The sequence below is a fragment of the Stomoxys calcitrans genome, chromosome 2 (assembly GCF_963082655.1).
Source record: "Stomoxys calcitrans chromosome 2, idStoCalc2.1, whole genome shotgun sequence".
Taxonomy (NCBI): domain Eukaryota; kingdom Metazoa; phylum Arthropoda; class Insecta; order Diptera; family Muscidae; genus Stomoxys; species Stomoxys calcitrans.
The window spans coordinates 17195322-17219813 of NC_081553.1; the positions used below are offsets into that span (position 1 = coordinate 17195322).

At 36.6% G+C, this 24492-nt stretch overlaps 2 protein-coding genes across 5 annotated transcripts in view; one reads left to right on the forward strand and one right to left on the reverse strand.

The window, feature by feature from the left end:
- The window catches only part of LOC106081850 (atlastin), a 47027-nt gene that overhangs the window by 19246 nt on the left and 3289 nt on the right, over positions 1-24492 (reverse strand). The window contains exon 1 of one of the 4 annotated variants that reach the window (XM_013244070.2): positions 18691-19070. The exons of 1 other annotated variant lie outside the window; for it this stretch is intronic. The gene's annotated coding sequence lies outside the window, so the exon portion shown is untranslated. Of the gene's footprint in view, positions 1-1937; positions 1998-18675; positions 19071-24492 lie in introns of those variants that run through there. 2 more of the 4 variants (XM_013244074.2, XM_013244073.2) reach the window with 2 other exon arrangements.
- On the forward strand, positions 7726-12852 carry LOC106081849 (putative inactive tyrosine-protein kinase Wsck). Its single transcript, XM_013244069.2, has 3 exons — positions 7726-8143; positions 8229-9364; positions 11172-12852. Exons 2-3 carry the CDS (start codon positions 8246-8248, stop codon positions 12483-12485), a joined length of 2433 nt encoding a protein of 810 aa, XP_013099523.1. The 5' UTR covers positions 7726-8143; positions 8229-8245; the 3' UTR covers positions 12486-12852.

Consider the following 24492-nt stretch of genomic DNA (forward strand, 5'->3'; position numbering starts at 1 on the left):
GTAGGCTTTGACCGTAAAGTTGGACACAGTGAAATAATTTTGAAAAAAATTTTTAATTTACATTTTGAATTTTTGATTTTCTTCAAAAAATTCTTTTTACAATGAAAGGAACTTTACACCCACCTTAAGTAAGGAAATGAGTTAAAATAATATTAATCGGCAGACTTTTATCTATGAGAACGAGTTTTATATTTCACTTACGGTTGTCGCTAGGTCATTTGACCTCATTTATTTATTTCATCTACAGAGTAAAAATTAGTTGGCAAAGAAAGAAAAAAGTTTACAACTGGTAGTTCTACCAATTTTTCTTAGATTTTCTTAGGGACTTATGAAGATATGATGCAAATTATACAGATACATACGGCAATATTTGGATGCAATTTTTACCGAACATTTTTTCCTTCAAAATCGGATTTTCGATCGATTTTTATAAAGTTCGGAGGAGAACAAGGTGGGTTAAATAGCCGGCCAGTTTGACGGTATTTAAATGTCATTTCACTTTCTTTTGTTGGGGTCAAGGTTGTGTTTGGGGGCCGTCAGGCCCGAGCCCCAAATAGGGACTTCATATTCGTGTTGCTGGGCTCATTATACGAGGTTATGCAAAAAATTCGTTTTTTCTAACATTTTACCCATTAACTGCACTTTATATCTATTTTGGTAATGTGTTCGATTTACAAATCTTCTAAACAATTTTTGAGCTCATTGTAGGATTAAATTGCACATAATGTGATATAAATTCGTACACTATATCATATAAGTTGCACGTGTATACAAATCAGTTCATTTGTACGGCACGTTAGTGTTAAAAATAAATGGAAGCAATTTTATGCTACTTTAATGAACACAACTGTCCAAACCCCCATACGTGTAGCACCACACAATATCAAAGATGATGGTGATGATGACAGCAAAGTCATGAAATATGTAAATGAATTAACAAAAAACAAGAAATGAATTATACACGTTTTTGCCTACATAAATGCATTGCATTTTGTTTTTTGTTTTTCATTAAGTTGTGCGAACTAGCGAACGATATAGGTACATATGTATATACACATGTATGTATTTGTTAACAATTAGATCCAAAGAGCACTACATTAACAGCCACGGCATGTCAAGGGAGATAAATGACACATTCTCTCACATTTCATTAAATATGAACAAATAATTAAAAATATATGCACACTAAGAAACACATGCACACACGCACGTCAATTGTTTAATTTTCAGAAACATTGCAAGTATAGGTAAGTTCCATTTCTGCAATAAGTTCAAAAAGTGTATCAAAAGAACAAAAATTACTCCCAAACATCAACAGCCAAAGAATGGTTGACTGATACCCACAGACCTTTGATGACGTTGACATTAAAATTTTATTCCAACTAAGCAACTTTCATTGTTTCTTTCAATTTGTTTGCCGTCCACGATGGCCACCACAATCGAACGGACACATGGCAAGAATTAACGATAAGATTATTAAACACTATTTTCTTTTAATATCAAATTTATTTGTTAATATAGACTCACTCTCTCAAGCACACACACACACACACACATGCTTTCAATATAATTTTTATTTAATATTTCAAATCTTTTTAATATATTTCATCATTAATTAATTAATAGGTACATATAAATATTCTTTGTCTGACATTTAACAGATTTACGCACTGTGCCCACTCTCTGTAGAGCTCTGTTTACAGAATCACTTCACTTCCATCTTACATACATATATCTAAATCAAGGTTCAATTCAGAGACTTTAGAAATGTGCTTTGTTGACTTTGTCCATCAGTAAGTAAAAAAATTCACACACAAGAAAATTATAATTTTGTGGTATGTATTTATAAAAACAAAATAAAGCAAGTCTAGTTCGGTACGCTGTTGTTGAACGCGTTGTTAAACGAAACGGTTGTAAATTGTAAAATCTTAGCTAACCTGCGACACGTTCGTCGAGCTGCAAGAGACATTTGGTACTAAACAAGCAACGAAAGCTAGTTGATTGGATCGAGATACACTTGTTCGATACGAAATGTATGTACCAGGGATGGGAGTTCTAATAAAATAAAATTCATATGCTCACTTTAAAGGTTATTCAATTGCAATCTTAAGATTGTATGGATAAAAAATTTTTACTTTATGTGTGTTGCTGATGACATGCATATGTCTTTTTGAGGAGCTGTTAGCTGTTCGATTTAAAATGTTTCTTATTGCGTTATAAAACTGCTATTACACGATCAGACATATCATTTGTAATTTCACAAATAGCAACTCTGAAAGTTGTACACGTCGTGCGATAGTTACGAAAGTTTTAATATGACAAATGGATTTTGGAATAAATATGCAAATTTTCCGATTAAATCGGGCACATCAGACACATGTCTTCAAAAAAAAAAAAAGTACAATACATGCCGATTAGAGCGCGCTCTACCCGTAGTATACGTACACCAGACAAGTCTGATGAATACAGAAAATATAATAGCAACTTAAGAAAAAGTTGACCAATAAGACCCAACGAAAATTTTTCATCCTATTTCAATGAAATTTGGCACAGCGAGTTCCGGAGCCCCTCTGAACCTTTTTGTTGAATATCGTCCAGATCGGACCATATTTGGAAATAGCTGCTATATAGACCGATCTCCCGAAATTTGATTTTGATAATTAGTGAAAATATTCCCTTTGAAGCTCGATCGAACTAAGTACCCATCTAAATGAAGAAAAATGCTGTTCACGAAAAGGAGTTTGAAATAAAATGTTATTTAAGGGAACGCAACGATCCGAAAACCCCACATACCGATATGTAGGCCTATCGCGACAATATGGGAATCAAATGAAAGGTCATGTGACACAGAGTACGAATATAATAAACACATATTCATAACCACCACATTCGTGGTGCTCCCTGTATATACACTCAAAAAATGTTGAACCTAAACACCAGTTGAAATTAACTAAATCTGAACAGTATTGAACTCCATATAGCGCTAAAGAATTATATGGTCGTTATGAGTTCACAAATTTCTTAACAGCTACGAAATGGTTTATTAATATTTCTAGTTCACTTTAAACTTCTCCGAGTAAAAAATGAACTAACGTGCACTGAAACTGAAACGTTAAAGATTGGAAAAAACACTATTTCCGAACTCTTCGAAGCGTCCAATTGGAGATTGACGGGCTCATCTTTATTACACAACACATTTAGTTCCGCATGTCTCCCACCTCCATGCTATTAATTGCTCAGCTATATTGAAGAAGATAAATTGTATATGAAAAATTGCAATTATAAATTAAATGAAATTTTTTTGCCACAGTTGGCTTGCTTTCACACATGTTTAGTAAAGTTTAAACAGGTCAAAAATAATCGTTTAAGAAAAATTACTAACTCCACCCGAGTTGTACAATTTGTTATCTATACTCATGCTTAGTAAGTTTTATTTGTACAAAGTTACTTTTCTAACTCTTTCAAATTTTTGAACTAATAGTTGATAAATATCATGTACTAACTTGTATTATGTAAATAACTCATAGTTACTATAAGCATTTTTTCTAAGTGTATTTATATTATTATTATCAAGACGTCTTCTACGTATTGAAAAAGCTATTTTCATCAAAACGCTGGGGAATGTAGCAATCTAAAAATGACCATCCCTAATCTTTCCAATGCTCCACGGAATAAGAATAACAAAAAAGTTAAAAACATTAATTTGTTCAACACAATTTGGAAAGAAGACACATTTTTTATTTATTTTAATGATATACATTTTTATTTATTTTTTATGATTACTTTTTTTTAGATAATAGAGCAAAATAAACTAATTTCATTCAGTAGGACATTCCCTCATTACTTTTGAAAAATTTTTCATAAAAGTATTATGTTATCATTGAGATTTTTGTAGTGTTTCAAATAAGTAAACGTGAAAAGCATTGGTTTTCACCTGTGAAAATCGAATCTAGTACCAGCCTTCAATCAAATATGATAACATATGTCAACCTCCAATGGGATTTCTTACTTTTAAGTATTACCCCTTCTTCTTTATAACTGCCATCTCTGGCAATTTAACAACATCAACGAGCTCGCAAAAGGTAATATCTGAAGAACCACAAAAACCAAAGTGATGATGGTATCACATATGTGACCAACGAATGCATTGCCCGATCGTACGTGTTGTGTGCCAACCCCAGACCGGTATTATTTAAAGGCGAGAGAGAAATGAGGGAAATCGAGAGAGAAATAAGAAGGGAAACCGAGAGAGTGTGTGTAAGATTATAAAATCGTATAAACAATCTGTGTAATACTCCGTATATAGGTGTGATTTGAATGAAATACACAGCTTATAAGAATCAATGGAAAGAATAATTTTATATGACTCAGGATTAACAATGAATTCAGGTAGAAAATGAAATCACTGAACTATTGCGTATTGCCAATATATATATGATTTAAAACAAATTGCGAACAAAAGCAGGATAGGCAAAAGTTGGAATCAAGCATACCTTGATATAAATAATTTTTTTAGTTTACATGGGATATTAGTATTTATACCTTTTACATGGACAAAAATAGGATATATTAAGATGTGGAAAAACTACAAATCTGCTAAGTTCGGCCGAATCTTATATACCCTCAACCATGGATCGCACTTGTCTAGTTCTTTGCATGGTTTATCTTCATAGGCAAACGTAGTAAATGGATGGATTCAATGGATTCTTTATACATTTGAGCACCCTCCAGGGGCTCAAGAAGTCAAATCGGGAAAGCTACATATATCAGGTAATAGACTTATAAAGACAATCCTTGTCGTGGATGTAGGAGATTATGGGAGAAGATATGTGCAACATTTCAGCAAAAGCGAATAAAAACGGCGCCCTCTAGGGGTCAAGAAAACAAATCCGGGGATCGGTTTATATGGGAAATGTATCTAAACAATTTCTAGCGAATTGCTTTATTCGTGTAGACGCTATCGTTATAACGCTTCGGAATATACAAATATACTTTACAGATCAGTAAACCCCTATCCTATGGCTGAGGCTATACTACTTGTTATCTGTGTCAACCTTGTTTTATTCAGAAGTTAACGTAAACATGTACTAATCAAATTGCAAATTTTGCCCATGAACATTCCACTAAGGAACAGGGGCAAACTTCTCACATATCAATGAGTTCTGCCCGATTCAAGTTTAAGCTCAATGATAAGGGAGCCGCAGTGCGACACCTCTTTGGAGAGAAGCATAGCAAGCAAGCATGGCATAGTACCTCACAAATGTTGCCAGCATTAGGAGGGGAACCCATCGCTGAAAAATTTTTCTGATGGTCTCGCCGGGATTCGAACCCAGGCGTTCAGCGTCATAGGCGGGCATGCTAAACTCTGCGCTGCGGTGGCCTCCTAAAACATATATCATATCATATGTTATAAAAATTGTTAGAATTTGTTTAGGTAATTTTTTAAAAGGTTGGTTCAAACCTTAAGCTGGGTACTCTGTTCCGATTTCGCGAATAGTTGTGAAAGACTTCAACAAAATATAATAAATTGTTTAAACATACATAAAAATTAGAAATGTTGTTTTATCAAGAACAATCTTGCATTCATTTTACACTAGAAGTAATTGTTTTATAGTGTTATATTTGAGCTCTATTTTACTATTAATGTTTTTTTTTTTTACATGGAGTTGTACAGTTTTCATGTAAAAAGACGAACAGAATACTAACCCTTATTCTGTCATTTGCTAGATATATTTATTTGATTGACCACACTGCTTTTAAAAAGGATACCCAAACGTAGATAATCCTGCAGTCAGTCGATTATTCAAAACTTCAAATTTGTAAAGGGTGATTTTTAGCTATTATTGGTTTAAACAACTTATGCAAGTTTCGTGTTTTGTTTCACTTCAATTTGGTCTATAATTTAGCTATGAATCGTCTCCAAAAAGAATGACACTTGAAAATTATTGAATTTTTTATCAAAATGCATGCTCTGTTAAGAAAGTTCATCGGGCGCTTCTACGACGAAGCGACAAATTTCATTTTTGGCTCAATGGCTACGTAAATAAGCAGAATTGTCGATTTTGGAGTGAAGATCAGCCAGAAGCATTGTAAGAGCTAGCAATGCATCCAAAGAAATTCACAGTTTGGTGCGGTTTATGGGCTGGTGACATCATTGGACAGTACTTCTTCAAAGATGATGCGAATCGTATCGTAACTATAAATGGCGAGCGCTTTCGTGAGATGATATCCAATTTTTTTTGCCCAAAATGCAAGAGCTTGACTTGGATGACATGTGGTTTCAACAAGACGGTGTCACATGCCACACAGCACTCGTAACAATGGACTTATTGAGAGGCGAGTTCTGTGAACATTTCATTTCACGTTCGGGACCGTTTAATTGTCCGCCTAGATCGTGCGATTTAACGCTTTTAGACAATTATTTGTGGGGCTATGTTAGAGCTCATGTCTATCCTGGGCTGCGTAGTCTAGCCCTCGGCTTCGACCCCGGGTCAGAGTCGAAATATTAAGCCGGAGTCGGAGAGCGGTTCGGAGTCGGAGAGCGGTTCGGAGTCGGGGCAAGCGTGCTAAACTCTAAACCAGAGTCCGACTCGGGCTCAATAGTCCTACTCGGACTTCGACTGCGGTCGACTCCATAGCCCTGGTCTATACAGACAAGCCCACTTCAATTGATGCATTGGAAGACAACATTAAAGCATTTATTCGTGAGATACTGACCGAAATTTTGGTGTGCCAACATTTTACTAAGCGGATGGCCCATTTGAGGCGATATCACAGTCAACATAAATAATCTTCAAACATTAATTTTTTGGATCGTACTATCGATTCTAATAAATATTTCATAAAGTTTTCTTAATTTTATGTGTTTTTTTCGAAAACATTCCTATAGCTCTTAAAAAATCGCCCTTTACTTTCCATACAACTTTTACGGCTCATTATTTATGAGCTAAAGTTGAATCGGACATCACCCATTCACAAAAAAGGAAACCTTGTTTCGACATTTATAGAGATGGTCGCCAAAAATCTAAGCAACCACTAATTGAGCCATCATATAAGATTTGGCCCACCTGTGAACATAGCTGACCTTTGGAAAATAGATGTAACAATTTCTAATTTCAGCATGTTTTGAAGGCAGCCTAGACAAATCTGACAGAGACACGAAATTGCATGATAGCCCTGAATTTTACAAAATAGGTATTAAAATTTAAAATCTATATACATGCATACCCGGATAACATTAAGAATTAGACTACGTTTTTTCTGCCTGTCCCTAACTTGAACTAACGTTTACCAACACTTTATTTTACGAAACAGTCAGCAGTAAACTCAAAACAAAGTTGACGTTAAGACTTACACACACATGTGTACATGCAATCACTAGCTCAGTCACGTATTTACTGTCAGTTCGTTTAAGCCATGGTTGAAAATTAAAATAAAACTGGTAGTAGCAAAACTAAAATAGGGTGAGTGAGAGCGAGAGGACAATAACAGTCAACTAAATGACATTCTGAGAACAGTTGTTCCGTTTTGCCTTATGGCAACCGCGGCGTTAACATTAAAGCCACATTTATAACCAAACAAATAAATGAGTCATTTAAAGAAAATCTCATTATTGACAAATGTACTAGTCAGTGAGCGGGGGAGAGTTTCTTAGTACGCCGTTCAAGATCTTCTCTTAAGGTTGATATCAAACAAAGAGTCTAATAATGAGAGCGTTTATATACATTAATATTTCTCTGTCTCTCTAAAACTCAGCTTAGTCAACCTATAAATAATTATGGTTTTTTGTGTGTCTGTCCTCCATACATGACAGCAGTAGCAGCAGCAATGAAGAGTGAAAAATATTCTGGATGCAAAGTATTCAAAGTAAAAATGTATTTGCTCAGCTATTGACGGATGGTGGATGGATGGATGGTACTACACATGGTGGTGGCTTCATAAAACTAAATAATTAACCAAATGATTAGTGAATGGAAAGCGACAAAAAGCAACTTGGAAAACGGCCCGTTCTGCCAACCATCATAGAAAACAAAGTGCAGCATGAAATACAGAGGAAAAGCTCTTGCAGCATAATTAATAATTGAGTTAAACAAAATAACAACAACAGCAAAAAATTATAGTTCGGTCGCAATCACAACAGAAGGTAATTGTGAAATGTGTGTTTGAATGTTTGTGAAAAAAACCACAAAAAAAGAATTGAAATTTTAAAATCGCCATTCCATTTGCAGAGTTAAATAGTCAAGCGATGGCGCAACAACATTATTGTGTCGTCTCTTCCATAAGACCACCTGGCCACCGCCCTAAATTCGGAATTGAAGTCTTACTATTGGCATTTTTAACGTTGGATTTTCTCCGGCCACTGTTTATTACCGCTCAAGAAGCCCCTGGCGATACACCTTATTACTATTTGGGCTGTTATACAGCTCGTGTGGATTTGACGCAAGAGCAACTGTTTAGCAAAGGCCCACAGGTATGTGTGGAGTTCTGTGAGGTGAAGGATTATAGCTTTGCTGCACTATCTTCGGATAAATGCTATTGCACCCACACCATTGTTGCCGAAGACAAACAGGATGACCAATTGTGCTCCACCCGTTGCCTGGCAAGTAAATCCGAATATTGTGGTGGTGTTGGGGTCCACAGCTACTACTCGACGGAAGTAGCCAGAAGTGCAGCGGCCAAAGAATTGAAGGTGGTAAATGCCAGCCAAAATAGTTTAACCATCTCTTGGTTGGGTCACAACATCATGAAGCACTTCATTGCTGGTGTAGAATCGATGCCCATGATAAGAGTCACTAATTACATGATTAAAACGGAACGCTTACACACCTACTCAACACAACCGTTTTACCAACCACCCGAGTTTATAGTGCAAGGCAATGAGACAAAATTTGAAATTACAGATTTACATCCAGCAACAGAGTACAAAATAACCGTTCAGTCATTGTGTGAAAGCAATACTCAGGGTGCCTCAAAATGCGGCTTAGCCTCCGTGGAGGGCACTACAGTGGTGGGGGATCCTAGTCCTCCACCACCGGCACCAAAGGTTTTGGCCTCCTCCGATAAGACTATAACCATACAAATACGACCCATACGAAACAATAATGGTCCAGTGACTAAAGTTTTGATCATAGTGGAACGTGTTGATGATTCCATAACCCAACCATTTGATAGTGAATTGTTGGGTAGTTGGCGTCAAGCTGAAGAAAGTGGTTTACCATACTACATTGCAGCTGAATTGGATTACGATCGTCCGGGTGATAATAAGACAAGAAAATTCGTAGTGGGCGATGGTAAGCGATATGGCCGTTATACAAATCCTCCGTTGGACAATAAAAATTCGGATTTACACATCAGTTTGGGTGTGGTGAGTGAAATATTTAAAAAAAAGTAGTTTTTAAATATTATTATTTTTTAAAATAAAAATAGAAAGAGCACAGTTTTTATGACAAAAAGCCAAAAGGTACATAACATCCATCGAAACGGTGAAAAGATTGACCATATTCATAGTATACATTTCAGAATTCTATTATACGAATTCTACAATATATATCTTCTAAATGCTGGCGACATTTGTGAGGTACTATGCCATGTAAAAACTTCTCCTAAAAAGAGGTGTCGCACTGCGGCACGCCGTTCGGACTCGGCTATAAAAAGGAGGTCCCTTGTCGTTAAGCATAAATTTGAATCGGACAGCACTCATTTATATGTGAGAAGTGTGCCCCTGTTCCTTAATGGAATGTTCATGGGCAAAATTTGCAATATATCTTCTTGGCACAAGATGTCGCATGTTGATGTAAACGGCTAGGGAAATGTAAGATTTACCCCAAATGAGCCTACCTCTACCCTGAACTATATGTATCAAAAAATGAATGAAAGGAAAAATTAATACCAACCAGGGGTACGATGCAGTTGATCTTTGTTCGCTGTTCACGGATAGAGCCAGTCATAAATATATCAAATAAATTTTTCTCAAAGTATAATCGCGTTAATAGAATATATCAAATAAATTTTTCTCAAAGTATAATCGCGTTAATAGATTAGGAACATACCGCACTGTTCGTTCGTCTGCCCAAAGTCTATAATTTGTTAATAAAATAGAAACCTTCTACAGACGTTTTTAATTTACAAAGTCCCATGTTTTGAATTGAAAGAGTTGGGAACCGATCCCGGTGAATGTTAAATTGTTCACTTTACTCAGTAATAGAGGGTTAATTTCTCTCATATCAGTGATTGTTGTTCTTTCTCATATCAGTGATTGTTGTCCGATTCAAGCTTAAGTTAAATAATAAGAGCTAAAATAGCTGCTCTTTTAGCAAGTTTATCGATCACTATTACATAACATCATGAAAAGTACGGACACCATGACAATGCCAAAATTTTGTTTCAAATTTACCCATGGAAACTCCGTTAAGGAACATCGGAGATACGCCTCCCATATCAATTAGTGATGTATGATTTTTAGCTCAATGATAAAGCACTTCCATTTTATAGCGACACCGAAGGTGTGACCGCAGTCCAACTCCACTTATCTGATAAGTTTGACAAGTCTGATGACCTCATAGAACATCGCCGAAAAATTCTTACTGTTCTCACCAAAATATGAAACCAGGCGTTCAGCTCCATATGCGGCTAGATATACTAAGGTCTATGCCACAGTGGCCCCCGTCAACATTTTGTTGCTAGTGCAGCATGAAAGGTGACTGAACCACTACTTTACCAATTTTTTGACGTTGTGAATGTCATGTCTAGCAAATTTTTAGCATTTTATACCGGTCACAGAATACATTACCTTTAGCCTCAAGTGAAATGTAGTAAGAAAATATTTACGCTTAGCAAAGCAACAGTAAGCACCTTTTCCTTTGACATGACAGCCGTTTATACGTACCGAAATGACACGATGGGAAGGGGTTGCCTCTTCAGTGTATAACATACTGCTACAAAAACAACATTTCCCGTATTTCTCAGGATTTCTTAAAAACCCTACTTTGAGATAGGGGCGTTAACCTCTTACGTTGCCATTTAATTTCAATTTTTAAGAAGTGTCAAGAATATTTTTTTATTAAATTGTTGAATATCGTTACCCCCCATATATTCGCGATAATATGGTTTTATACTCACAATCTTTTTAAATACCAAAACTAAAATTTAGCATTTTCTCTCTTTTTTTTTAGGTCAGCACTTTGAATAACATCACCAAAACCCTTTACACGCGCAGTACACATGAGCAGCATGTCAGCTCTATGGATAATTTCACCTATTCCACTTTTGAATCGGGCTCCAATTCTGTGGTAGCCCTTATTGTGACCTGTTCAATTTTTGGAGTGTGTTTCATACTTTCTGTGATCACCTATTTCTATTTGCGTTACAAAACGTGTCAAATGCAGGCGGGCAGAGGAGGCAATTCGCATGAAATGACCATGCAACAACCCATCATAGATAGAGAAAATAATGGATTTGTCATGGAGGATGAACCGCCTCATAATGTGGAAAGTTTTAAGGAACAATTAAATAGTTTGGTAGATCGCTTGGAAACCTCCAAGAGAATACCACGCAATAATTTGCGTTTAAATGTCAACGATGTTATTGCCATGGGCAATTATGGAGATGTAATAACAGGAAAACTTATGCAGAACAGCCTGCCTGAATCTACTGCAGAATGCCAACTTCATGTACTATCCCTGGATGAATTGACCAGTACAGATCAGGGCAAGTTGTTGCAAGAATTTCGCAACTTGATAAAACTGCAGCAACATCCCAATATATTGGATTTCTTTGGTGTTTCGGCCAGCACCGATTGGTTTTATTTTGTATTCGAACATCAAACGGTTACTTTGAAACGTCGGCTCATAGAGAGCAGACGGGCCCCTAGTTCGGCACCCGTGCAACGTATTACTTCATTATCCGAGCAAATGGTATTGCAATGGATTTATGAAATAGCCAGCGCCCTGGAGTATTTGGCAAAGTCAAAAGTGGTGCACAAGCATTTGAGCTCACATTGCATTTATGTTACGGCCGAAATGAAATTGAAAGTTTCCGTTTTTGGGCCCACACCATATATACAAAACCAAAAGAAGGTGGATCTGACACGATGGCTGGCTCCCGAAGCATTGCGTTATCAACATTATTCTTCGAAATCGGATGTATGGTCATTTGCAGTAGTGGCTTGGGAATGTTGTTCCTTAGGCGCCACTCCATATTCTCAAATCAACAATTCCAATAAAGTATTGGATGCCTTAAAAAGTGGTTCACGTCCCGCCCAGCCTTCGTTTGTGTTTCAGGATTTATATCAAATGCTCTTGAATTGTTGGACTCTGGAGCCCAGTGAGCGCACTAGTTTCGAGGATATCACCTTTAATGTAAGGCAAATGATGACCTCTCCACGCCATTCCCTATGCTTCGATGTACAGCCCAGCAAACCGGGTGCCAATGAGGCAGTACTTGATGCTTTGCCATTTTATATGCCAGCTTTGGAGATGGAAAACTAAAGGAATGACATGAAATATGAGGAAAAAACCAATGGAATGTAGTTAGCGATATAGGACATTATCACGATAAGCTTTACTATATTTTATTTAGTTATTACAAAAAAACACAAAATTGTGTGTTTTAAATACAGTGCCTTAGTCCTAACAAAAAAAGAATGACCATTGTAATTTATGTAAATAAAACTAGAAAGTAGTTAAGAATTTTAGTTCTTAAAAATTGTTGCAAATTTTCAGATGAAGCAATTGTATGCTGCAACCCACTAGTCTTATTGACCAAACTGAATGTTTGTATCTTAACTGAGAGATAATCTTCAAACATCTTTTCTCACCTTCTTCTTCAATTATATCGTTAATGTAAATTATCTTATTTGGAGTCTGTTTTCCTTTCTTATGCTCATCGAGATAAACTAATTAGTTTTTGTATGCGGTAAATGTAATGTCTGAGAATGTCTATCTTTATCAACCCAATTCTGAAAACTCCCCAGGAAAAAATTTCTACCTCGAATAAAATCCTCCTATTCTGATTGAATGGGGAGAGGGAATTTGGAAACTGTCACGATTTAGCTGTGTTGCGATAACAACTTTCTGTCTTCATCCAATCAGGGCTGCAGAGTCGAGCAATTTTGACTCGACTCCGACTCCAGGCTAATTGCTCGACTGCGACTCGGGCTCTGGAGACAGCTACGGGCACTTAAAAAGTGCTATATTTATATGGAGGCCACCGTAGCGTAGAGGTTAGCATGTCCGCCTATGACGCTGAACGCCTGGGTTCGAATCCTGGCGAGACCATCAGAAAAATTTGTCAACTGTGGTTTTTCCCTCCTAATGCTGGCAACATTTGTGAGGTACTATGCCATGTAAAACTTCTCTCGAAAGAGGTGTCGCACTGCAGCACGCCGTTCGGACTCGCCTATAAAAAGAAGGCCCCTTATCATTGAGCTTAAAACTGGAATCGGACTGCACTCATTGATATGTGAGAAGTTTGCCCCTGTTCCTTAGAGGAATGTTCATGGGAAAATTTGCATTTGCATATTTTATACCCACCACTAAAAAATGGGGTGATACCCAACCTAAGGGTATCAAATAAAAGGTATTAACGATTAGATTGCGAATATGCAAAAAAAATTGAACCCGTGAAGGATCTAAGGGATCTTGAGGATTTTGGACCCCTTTAACCCCAACCCATATGGGTTAATTGTTATTCAAAATTTAAGATGAAGAGGAGGAAGAGGATGATGATGAGTATGAAGACATTACATCGTGGGTATAAAGGTAGCACACATTAAATTTACTCCTAAGCGCATTAATGTGTGATTGCCACATCCACGCAGCAATATTTAATCAACTCTGATACTTCCCGTATTGTAATATGGTTCCGAGGCATGAGTACTTGTGAAAGCAGACGAGGCTGTGCTTGGTGTGTTTCAATGCAGTTTTTTCTACAGACAAAACTTTAATCAATTTTTTTCTGAAAACAGAATTTAGAAGAAATTTAATTTAAAAACAATGAGTTTGTGTCTAATGACATAATTTCAATGAAATTTTTTCCAAAGACAAACTTTTAATGATTTTTTTCTAAGACAATATTTAAATGATTTTAAGGGAGCTTTGTCATGTGGCGGCTACGGACACTGTGTTATCCTTGATACAATATCCGATGTTCCAGGCAGTGTGGATTACACCCTACCTGAGCCGCTTTTCGATAAAAATTACTGTACCACTATTCCTGATAGAACCGATTGGAACTACTATATCCCTGGCAACAGAAGTTACATAGACTTCTATACGGATTGTTCCAAACTAAAAGACCAGGTGAGCTTTGGGGTATACTCTAATGATCTAGAATTGGTCATATCGAAAAGGTTATCCGACCACTGCAGTGTGTGTATCAAGTAGAGATCCTTGCAATTAAGGAAGTGGTGGAATGGCTAAGATATTGGGTTGCCCAAAAAGTAATTGCGGATTTTTTAAAAGAAAATAAATGCATTATTAACAAAACTTAGAATGAACTTTAATCAAATATACTTTTTTTACACTTTTTTTCTAAAGCAAGCTAAAAGTAACAGCTGATAACTGACAGAAGAAAGAATGCAATTACAGAGTCACAAGCTGTGAAAAAATTTGTCAACGCCGACTATATGAAAAATCCGCAATTACTTTTTGGGCAACCCAATATAATGTCATAACGACGAATGGCATAAATATCTTCTCAGGCAGCCAGACAACCATTAAATTCCTGGAGAATGTATTTCTGAAAACAAAAACCGCCCTCGACTGTTGCAGATCTCTCAACGAGATGGCTGAACAGATCAAAATTCACCTGTTCTGGGTGCCGGGCCCAGGGAATTCAAAAGCAGCAGCAGAGCTTGCGAGACTAGGAACTACCTTACACATTCCAGGGATACTGGAATCAGTGCCTCTAGCGTCATGTAACCTAAGTTTTTAGGACCAGGCCCAAAGGGCAACAAATGATAGATGGCCACAAAGAGTGGGCTGTAAGCATTCCAAAACTATGTGGCCTAATCTAGACTTGAAGAGGTCTACTGCTTGCTGTCATTGGCTAGAACAGACATCTCAGTCATTGTGGCCGTCATGACAAAAAGACATGCTGAAGGTTGCCAGCAACGACTTTTGCAGAAGCTGTGAGGACATCGAAGAAGTAGAGACTATAGAACACCTTCTGTGTGTTTGTCCCGCACTAGCAGTTAGAAGGAGTTCCACTTTAGGTTCTCATTTCTTTGAGAACCTGTCTGATTTAGCGGATGTGAACATTCGTTATTGGGATTTTTAAAGCGAGCTGGATGGTTCAACGGTAGGAACTAGAAGGTATCTTCTCTCTTTTGTTCCTGTGGTATCACAGTGGACGAAAACGTCTAAGTGAGTCTGATGGCAGACTGCTACTTAAACCTAACCTATATTTAAATGAAAATTGATCGACTCCGACTCCGCAGCCCTGCATCCAACAATCGTTGGCTAAAATGAGATGCTTCCAGAGTGGTTTGGTAAACAGGTAAGGTAACAGGAAGTAGAAGAAAAAACTCACAGGAAATTGTTATCCAGAATGAGAAAAAAAGGAAATAGGAAAAAAAAACTCCCAGGGAATTGTTATTCAGAATAGGGTTGTGTACCATTTTCGAACACTGTTTAAATTCGACTATAGAGTGACTGTAGATTATGAATGGATGTTGCTTTTTTAATACGATTACGTCGATATGCTGTTGATTTCGAAGAAATAAGAGGTTCGTAAGGCAATAGATAATTTGAGGCAATTGTCTGAGTTAAATGCTTTTCGACTATTGCAGATGGAAGAAAAATGAAGTTAGATATTATAACACTATGTAGCTGAATGAAAACAATGTTCAGCGAATTTGACTCGTTTAATTATTTTTTAATTACTACAGATACTATGTTCGCTGTCATTCAACAATGTCTCCGACAACATTGTACAGCAAGCCTTATTAATTACCAGAGCCGTAACATGGGGACTTAACAATAAACGTTGAAAACCTAGAATATGCGGACGTACAACATCCACCTTTGTGGATACGCAAGATAAAATAAGTGTCGTACAGCATGAAGTAGCAAAATAAACCGCGAAAACTAAAGTAATGAGTAACCCAAGATATAACTCTGATTTACATGACACTATCAGCCTCCCGAAAACGTTTCATGGTTTTGTTATCTTGGTATCATACTAACATCTATGAGGGCTGCTATGTTGCAAACCAACATTTTCTGGCATTGTCGTAGTCAGAATTTTTTAAAGTACGATCATCATTTGTGTTGTTTACAGTGACTTGAAAAAATTAATTTGTCAAAAAAATTGAATCAACTTGCGAACGTTTTCGGGCGATTTTTCACAACTTTCAACGTGGATAATCAGGAAAAGAATGCTTTGATGAACTAACATCTTTGTATTGCAGTGAAGATATTTATTTTACTTTAATTGGCAATGACGGAACATTTGTTGCACTAGTCGAGCGTTCCAAGCGCCTCGATATTCTGCACTCATTCTAAAATCTCTGACACCAAGTTTCGAGGTGTCTTCCACCACTTGATCTTTCCATCGGGCTTTTGGTCTTCCCGGTTTGGCTGTACCACCGTGTTTGCCTTCAAAAGACTTCTTTGCTGTGGCTTCTTCATCCATTCTGACAACATGACCTAGCCAACGCAGCCGCTGGAGCTTCTTCACACATTCTGACAACAAGACCTAGCCAACGCAGTCGTTGTATTTTGATGCGTGTAACTATGCCATCGTCGTGTATACAGCTCGTGGTTCATACGTCGCCTATATTCTCCATTAACGCAAACTGGTCCATATATTTTACGAAGAATCTTTCTCTCAAATACTCCAAGCACTGTTTCATCTGTTTTCACAAGTACCCATGCCTCAGAACCTTATAACAACACGGGTAGTATCAGTGTCTTGTATAGTGTAATTTTCGTCTGTCGCGAGGTGGCCTTGTTTCTAAACTGCTTACTTAATCCAAAGTAGCATCTGTTTGCCAGTATTACTCTTCGCTTTATCTCAAAACTGGTGTCATTCGTTTCGGTTACGGCGGTGCCGAGGTAGATAAAGTTACTGACTAACTCAAAGTTGTTGTTCGCAACTTTCTCCATTTTCTTTATGTGCTCTGTTGTACAAGGCGTTTTGGGAGTTGAAACCATCCATTTCGTATTATCTCCATTTACTGCCAGACCCACTTTCACTGACTCTCTTTCGATTTTTCAAAGGCCGCAGTTACTACTTCCGGTGACTGACCTAAATATGATGTCGATGTCATCGGCATAGGCGAGTAGCATGTGTTCTCTTGTGATTAGTGTGTCATATCTATTCTCATATGCATCTCGTACAGTCTTGTCCAGCAGGATATTAAAGAGATCACACGATAGGTTGTCCCCTTGTCTGTAACCTAGTTTGGTATTAAATGGTTCCGAGAGATTCTTTCCTATTCTTAGAGAAACGCGTATCAGAAAGTGTCATCCTTCCACAAAGCACCCCAACAGGACATATAAGCTAATCGGGACCATATAGGGCTTAAATGAGAGTGGAATACGATTCAGATACCCTATACAAATTTTAAGTGAAGGAGAATCGGAAAGCACTCATTGCGAATTTTGACCTGTTCCTTAATGGAATGTCCATGGGCAAATCCATGGACAATTTTTGTAGACTTTATTCCCCCCTGGGGTCGGTCCCCCCAGTCTCTTGGACCCTAAATCAAATTATAACAAAATTCTCTATAGCATAGAAATGTTGACAAAAGTATTGATGTATACAAAATGTTAACAAATTCTTCTACGAAAATAAAACTTTGACAAAATTATTTATAAAAATAAAATGTATATAAATTGCTCAATATTAAGTATAGGTTATTTGAATATTGGAAATAAATTTATTAAAAATTAAGCAATGGACTTTGTTTACAATAATTTAATCTCCATAGAACTTGAAGAACGCCATCCATGGTAAGCGGCATATAAAGTACTCTTCTTCCAATAATTATCGTGTACACAGGTAGCAAAAAAACCCACCGATAAAGAATATCATTTTATAAGCAATAAGACGTAAAAGATAGAAAACACACTCATTCACCGTCATTGTGGTTGTTGGTGTTGGTGTTAAGGGTCTATTGACATTTATATAAACAATTTGGCAAAAATCACATTTTTGTTTGCAACATTTGAAATTGAAACAGAAAACATTTTTGTTTGAATTATTTCAAAACTGCTTGTTATGATTTACGTAATGCTGTCTCATGCCGTGGTACGTCTACATCACAACAGATGTAATAAAGTATATAGGATTTTTAGTCGTCTTTTGTGTTTAACACAGAACATTTTCTCAAAATTATTAACAAATTAATTATTTTTTATGCAAACGTTATTTCTGTATGTAATATAGGATCGGGCCAAACATTTCGCAAAAACTCAAAACTCTCATACACATATACATGGCATGTAGAAATAGCAACAACACACAAACACTCTCAGTCACTATGTGTGTGTGTATGTTTGTATGTTCATCAACAAAAACCAAAATGAATAATAATTTAACAACACAATGCATTATAGTTTATAAATAACAATTCGCAAAATAAGTTTTTTATTCAAGTAATATCAAATTTTTAGTATTGTTTTTTTTTCATTCCTTTTTCTTCCAGCACTGAAAATTTAAATTTACAAACACCTTTTCAATTCCCACCTTAACTTCAAACAAAGGTTGGCTGATGACAGCTTCTTAATTTCGATATTCCTTAACAGCGTTTCGAAGATGTTCGTTAGTTCGTAGTTCGAAAAAGTTGAATTCCGGCTTGATTCGTTTCGAGTTTTCAAAAACCAAAACAAAAACTGCTTTTATTTTATCTATGAAGAGGGGGGAGCTATAAGGTCACTACAAGTAGAACGATTTTAACGATGACTATTAAACTTAACGCGCAGGCCAAATTCGTTTCGGTACAAAATACGGGCAAGCAAAAAACAAAAACAAAATTATATTAAAAATTCAGAGTGGAACCGAGAAAAGCACAAAGAAAGCGGAACACAACACCAAAATGTTTATAACACCACCTCGACACATTGAAAACTAAGTGAATTTTAGCAAAAATATTTCGAAAAATTTCGAATAATGGCCGCAGCAAAAACACACATTCGCCAATGTGTGTTGAACCGCCAACAAAACAGCAGGGGCACAGTGGAAAGAGTTGGGAAAAAATGTAAAGACTAAACAATTAAAAAAAAAAGTTACAAAAAATAGTTTTTTACCTAACTTAGTATGAAAATAAAATTTCTATAGAAATATAATTTTGAAAAATTTCTATAGAAATAAAATGTTGACCAAATTTTCTATAGAAATAAAATGTTGACCAAATTTTCAATAGAAATAAAATTTTGGATTTGTTGAGGATATATTGAGTTGCCCAAAAAGTAGTTGCGGATTTTGTAATTGCATTCTTTCTTCTGTCAGTTATCAGCTGTTACTTTTAGCTTGCTTTAGAAAAAAAGTGTAAACAAAGTATATTTGATTAAAGTTCATTCTAAGTTTTATTAAAAATGCATTTACTTTCTTTTAAAAAATCCGCAATTACATTTTGGGAAACCCAATATTTGACTTTCTTATATATTTTTTCGGTTTTTTAGTTTAGGAAAACCACAATTATTTTTGATGGTTTTTTAAATTTTTTTCCAATATTTCTGTTGACTCCGTCTAACCATTAAAGAGGATTTAATTGATGATTTACACCCAAAACTTCACTTTTTTGTGTAACTTAACAATTAAATCCTCGTAAACGGTTAGACGGAGTCAATCGATATATTGGAAATAAATTGAATAAAATCATCAAAAATTATTGTTTTTCAAGTTTTTTTCCTGTTAGGGCGAGATCATTAAATTTTACAATTTTTGTTTGTTTCTCTTTCGAGACGAGCTCAATGATCGGAGATGCAAATGGAAAAGGAAAGCCAAAGATAGCAATACACACCAACCACTATGGGACGAGTTTCGCTTTTTTGTTTTTTCCTTTAAAAAACCGAAACTATCTGAAAAGTCATATAGAATTAAAAACATTTTCTAAGGAAACAAAATTAAAAAAAAAAATTTTTATAGAAATAAATTGCGTTAGTCAAGCTATAATGACCACGAGAGGACGAGAGTTTTTATGAATTGAAGAAAAAAATCGCCAAATATCAAGTAATCAGGTAAGGTTCTCACAACATTGACAGACGCGCTCTGGGCTGGTAAGACCTTCGCCAGTGCCTAATGTATCATATTCGTCCGTCTAACCGGGCCAGTTTCATGGCATGTTAACTGTCCTATTTAAATAAAATGTTAACACAACTTTCTATAGAAATAAAATTCTGACACAATATTCAACATTTGTTTTATAGAAGTAAAAATTTCCATAAAATATAAATAAAAACAATTTAAGAGATCAAATTTCAAAAAAAAAAAAAAAATTAAAAATAAAATTAAACAAGTTCAAAGGTGTTCGGCTGGGTCGAACTTTTGATACCCACCACCTCGGGTATATATTTAAACCACATTTCGTCAAAACTCTGTGAAAAATTCATACCTTATTCATCAAAGCAGCTATATCGAAATATGTTCCGATTTGGACCCAATACTAATAAATACAAGTCATTGTTCAATTGTGTATAACAAAATATTGGTCTTTTTAGTAGATATATCTAAAAATAAACCGATCTGAACCATATACGACACGGATGTCGAAAAGCCTAACTTTAGTCACTGGGTCGAATTTCAGTGAAATCGGATTATAAATGCTCCTTTTATGGGGCCAAGACTTTCAATCGGGTTATCGGTCTATATGGCAGCTATATCCAAATCTGGACCGATTTGGACCAAGTTTCAGAAAAATGTCGAAGAGCCTAACACAACTTACTGTCACAAATTTTGGCGAAATCGGACAATAAATGCGGCTTTTATGGCCCCAAAACCTTAAATCTAGAGATCGATCTATATGGCAACTATATCGAAATCTCGACCAATTTGGACCAAGTTTCAGAAATATGTCGAAGAGACTTACACAACTCATTGTCCCAAATTTCGGTGACATCGGACAATAAATGCGCCTTTAATGGGCCCAGAACGTTAAAGAGAGATCGGTCTATATGACAGCTGTATCCAAATCTTAACTGATCTTGGCCAAATTGAAGAAAGATGTCGAAGGGCCTAGTAGAACTCACTGTCCAAATATCAGCAAAATCGGATTATACAATAAATGTGGCTTTTATGGGCCTAAGACCCTAAATCGGCGGATCGGTCTATATGGCAGCTACATCCAAATCTGGACCGATCTTGGCCAAATTGAAGAAAGATGTCGAAGGGCCTATTAGAACTCACTGTCCCAAATTTCAGCAAAATCGGATAATAAACGTGGCTTTTATGGGCCTAAGACCCTAAATCGGCGGATCGATCTAAATGGGGGCTATATCAAGATATAATCCGATATAGTCCATCTTCAAACTTAAACTGCTTATGGACAAAAAAGGAATCTGTGTCAGCTCAATATCTCTATTTTTAAAGACTGTAGCGTGATTTCAATGGACATGGCTAAATCGTCTTAGATCTTTACGCTGATCAAGAGTAAAGTATATATAGGGTCGGAAATCGATATTTCGATGTGTTGCGACCTTGACTCGCCCACGACTTTCACTCGAACTGCTTCGACCCGAAAGACTACCTTTGCGTTCCCCCTACTGCGCTATGGCCCTGCAACCAAACGATGCGAATCGAGCCTTACTCAGAAAAGGTATTAATCTCCTACTTACACTCCAGGACTTTTCGTGACCTGCCTGTCCTGGTTGTTATTGTCCTGATGGCCAGTTTACAGTCCAGACAGATCTCAGTACCTGTGGATCCATCTGTCTAGCATGAACTTCCAGATGGAAATACCGGGTTCCAAGACTGTGCCGCTGGCACCAGTGCCTCGCACTCGAACTCAAATGTCCTCTCAGGTGTCTGATCGGAAACCTCTTCTTATACAGCGATGGTATTACCTACTCCTATCCTTTCTCCCATCGCCTAAAGTCTCATAGCAGCTGCCTTACACTTAATCTCTATGTCTATGGGTCGTAGATATAGAATAGACTCCGTTATCATCATCGTTCCGCCTATGCCAAGACAACTTGTTCTTGGAACCTGTTGTATTATCCTAACGTTGTACTTTTCCTCCATTGCAGTCCACCAAACTATTGAGGCGTAAGTAAGTATAGGTCTGATCACACTCCTGTAGAGTGAGAGGACTTTCCCCGGTTTCAGGCCCGATTTCGAGCCTAGGGCCCGTCTACATAGGGCCCAACATCTGCGATACCAATTAATTAGAATTAAATTTTGAAAATTTTTTTATAGAATTGTATTTTTACAAAATTTGTCTATAGAAAAGATTTGAAACAATTTTATTTTAAACAAGTAAACGCGTGTTCGGCTAGGCTGAATCTCATACACCCTCCACCATGAATCAAATTTGTGGAATTCTTTTCCCGGTTTTTCTGTTGTGCTGTTTCATACCCCCGCAGCTGTTTCAGGCTATAAACCGTTTCAGACCATATTTGACACGTATGTTGAAGGTCATGGAAGAAACCGTCGTAGAAAATTTCCGCCAAATCGGATAATAATTATGCCCATCTAGAGGCTCAAGAAGTCGAGATCCCAGATCGGTTTATATGACAGCTATATCAGGTTATGGACTGTTTTGCACCATACTTAGTACAGTTGTGGGAAGTCCTAACAAAACACTTTATGCCAAATTTCAGCCAAATCGGATAGGAATTACGCCCTCGTGCGGCTCCAGAAGTAAAATAGGAAGATCGGTTTATATGGGAGCTGTATCAGGCTATAGACCGATTCGGACCGCATTTGACACGTACGTCGGAGGTGATGGGAGAAGCCGTTGTTCAAAATTTCAGACAAATTGTATAATAATTACGCCTGTTTCAGGCAATAGACCGTTTCAGACCATATTTGACACGTATGTTGAAGGTTATGGGAGAAACCGTCGTAGAAAATTTCCGCCAAATCGGATAATAATTGTGCCCATCTAGAGGCTCAAGAAGTCAAGATCCCAGATCGGTTTTTATGACAGCTATATCACGTTATGAACCGATTTTAACCATACTTAGCACAGTTGTTGGAATTCATAACAAAACACTTCATGCAACTCACTGAAGAAGTCAAGAGCCCAGATCGGTTTATATGACAGCTATATCAGGTTGTGGAACAATTTCCACCCTACTTAGCACAGTTGTTGGAAGTCATGCCAAAACAACACGTGCAAATCGGTCAAATCGGACGAGAATTGCGCTCTCTAGAGGCTCAAGAAGTCAAGATCCAAGATCGGTTTATATGGTAGCTATATCAAAACATGGACCGATATGGCCCATTTAAAATACCAACCGACCTACTAATACCGATAATAAGAATTATTTGTGCAAAATTTCAAACGGCTAGCTTTACTCCTTCGAAGGTTAGCGTGCTTTCGACAGACAGACGGACGGACATGGCTAGATCGACTTACAATGACATGACGATCAAGAATATATAATATATGACGAAATTAGTATACCCCTTCCTATGGTGGAGGGTATAATAATTAATTTCAAATTCCAGCTTCTTCAAAAGTTTCCAAGATTATCAAATTTGGAAATTAAAAAAAAAATTTTTGACCTAATTTCATATGAAAATCGAATCGAACACATGTTTTTTTTTATTCCACTGTGCCTCAGCCAGCCAGGCAACAGAGGCAGCAAATTTAAAAAAAAAAACCCTGAACTACAGAAACGAGAGTTTTCTAGCTGGCTAACAAGATAGCTGTCTGTATAATCTGTAAAAGAGAAACAATATTTGTTTCATATAAGAATTTTTGAAAATTTATTCCTGCAAAAAGAAAAAAAAAATATAAAACATTGGTCATTTGTTATCCCATTTTCGATATGCAAACTAAATCTCATTCATCTTCGCATTTGGGAGAGTGGAGAGTGAGAAAGAGAGGAAGAAACTCGTGAACGCGACGTTTGAATTGGCTATACTCAATACAACAAACATAGTTAATTAATAATTGGTGTTTAAAGGTCATTGATAAAACACACAGCAGAGTAAATAAATAATAAATACATATGAATGTTTGTACATACACTCATGTGTACATATGTATGTATGTCATTTGGTTTGTAGTAGATATTAATGGTGACGTTTTGCAGAAAAGCGAAACAAAATGCAAAATGAGCCACATACCGACAACAATATCTACTATTTGATTTGATTTAGTTTGATTTCATTTCTTTAATGTTCTTCGGAATGTGCTCCCCAAAAGTCTCGTGGTGTAGTTCTCTCCATTGACTTGGTGATTAATTTTTCATTTCAATATGAACATTTCGATGTGTGTGTTTATTTATTTTTGTAAGAAATTTGGCAATGAATTGTTTTTGTTTTTTTTTTTATCGCTCAACCAGATTGCCTACTTCTGGCCAAAGTAAAGAGCTACGTAAT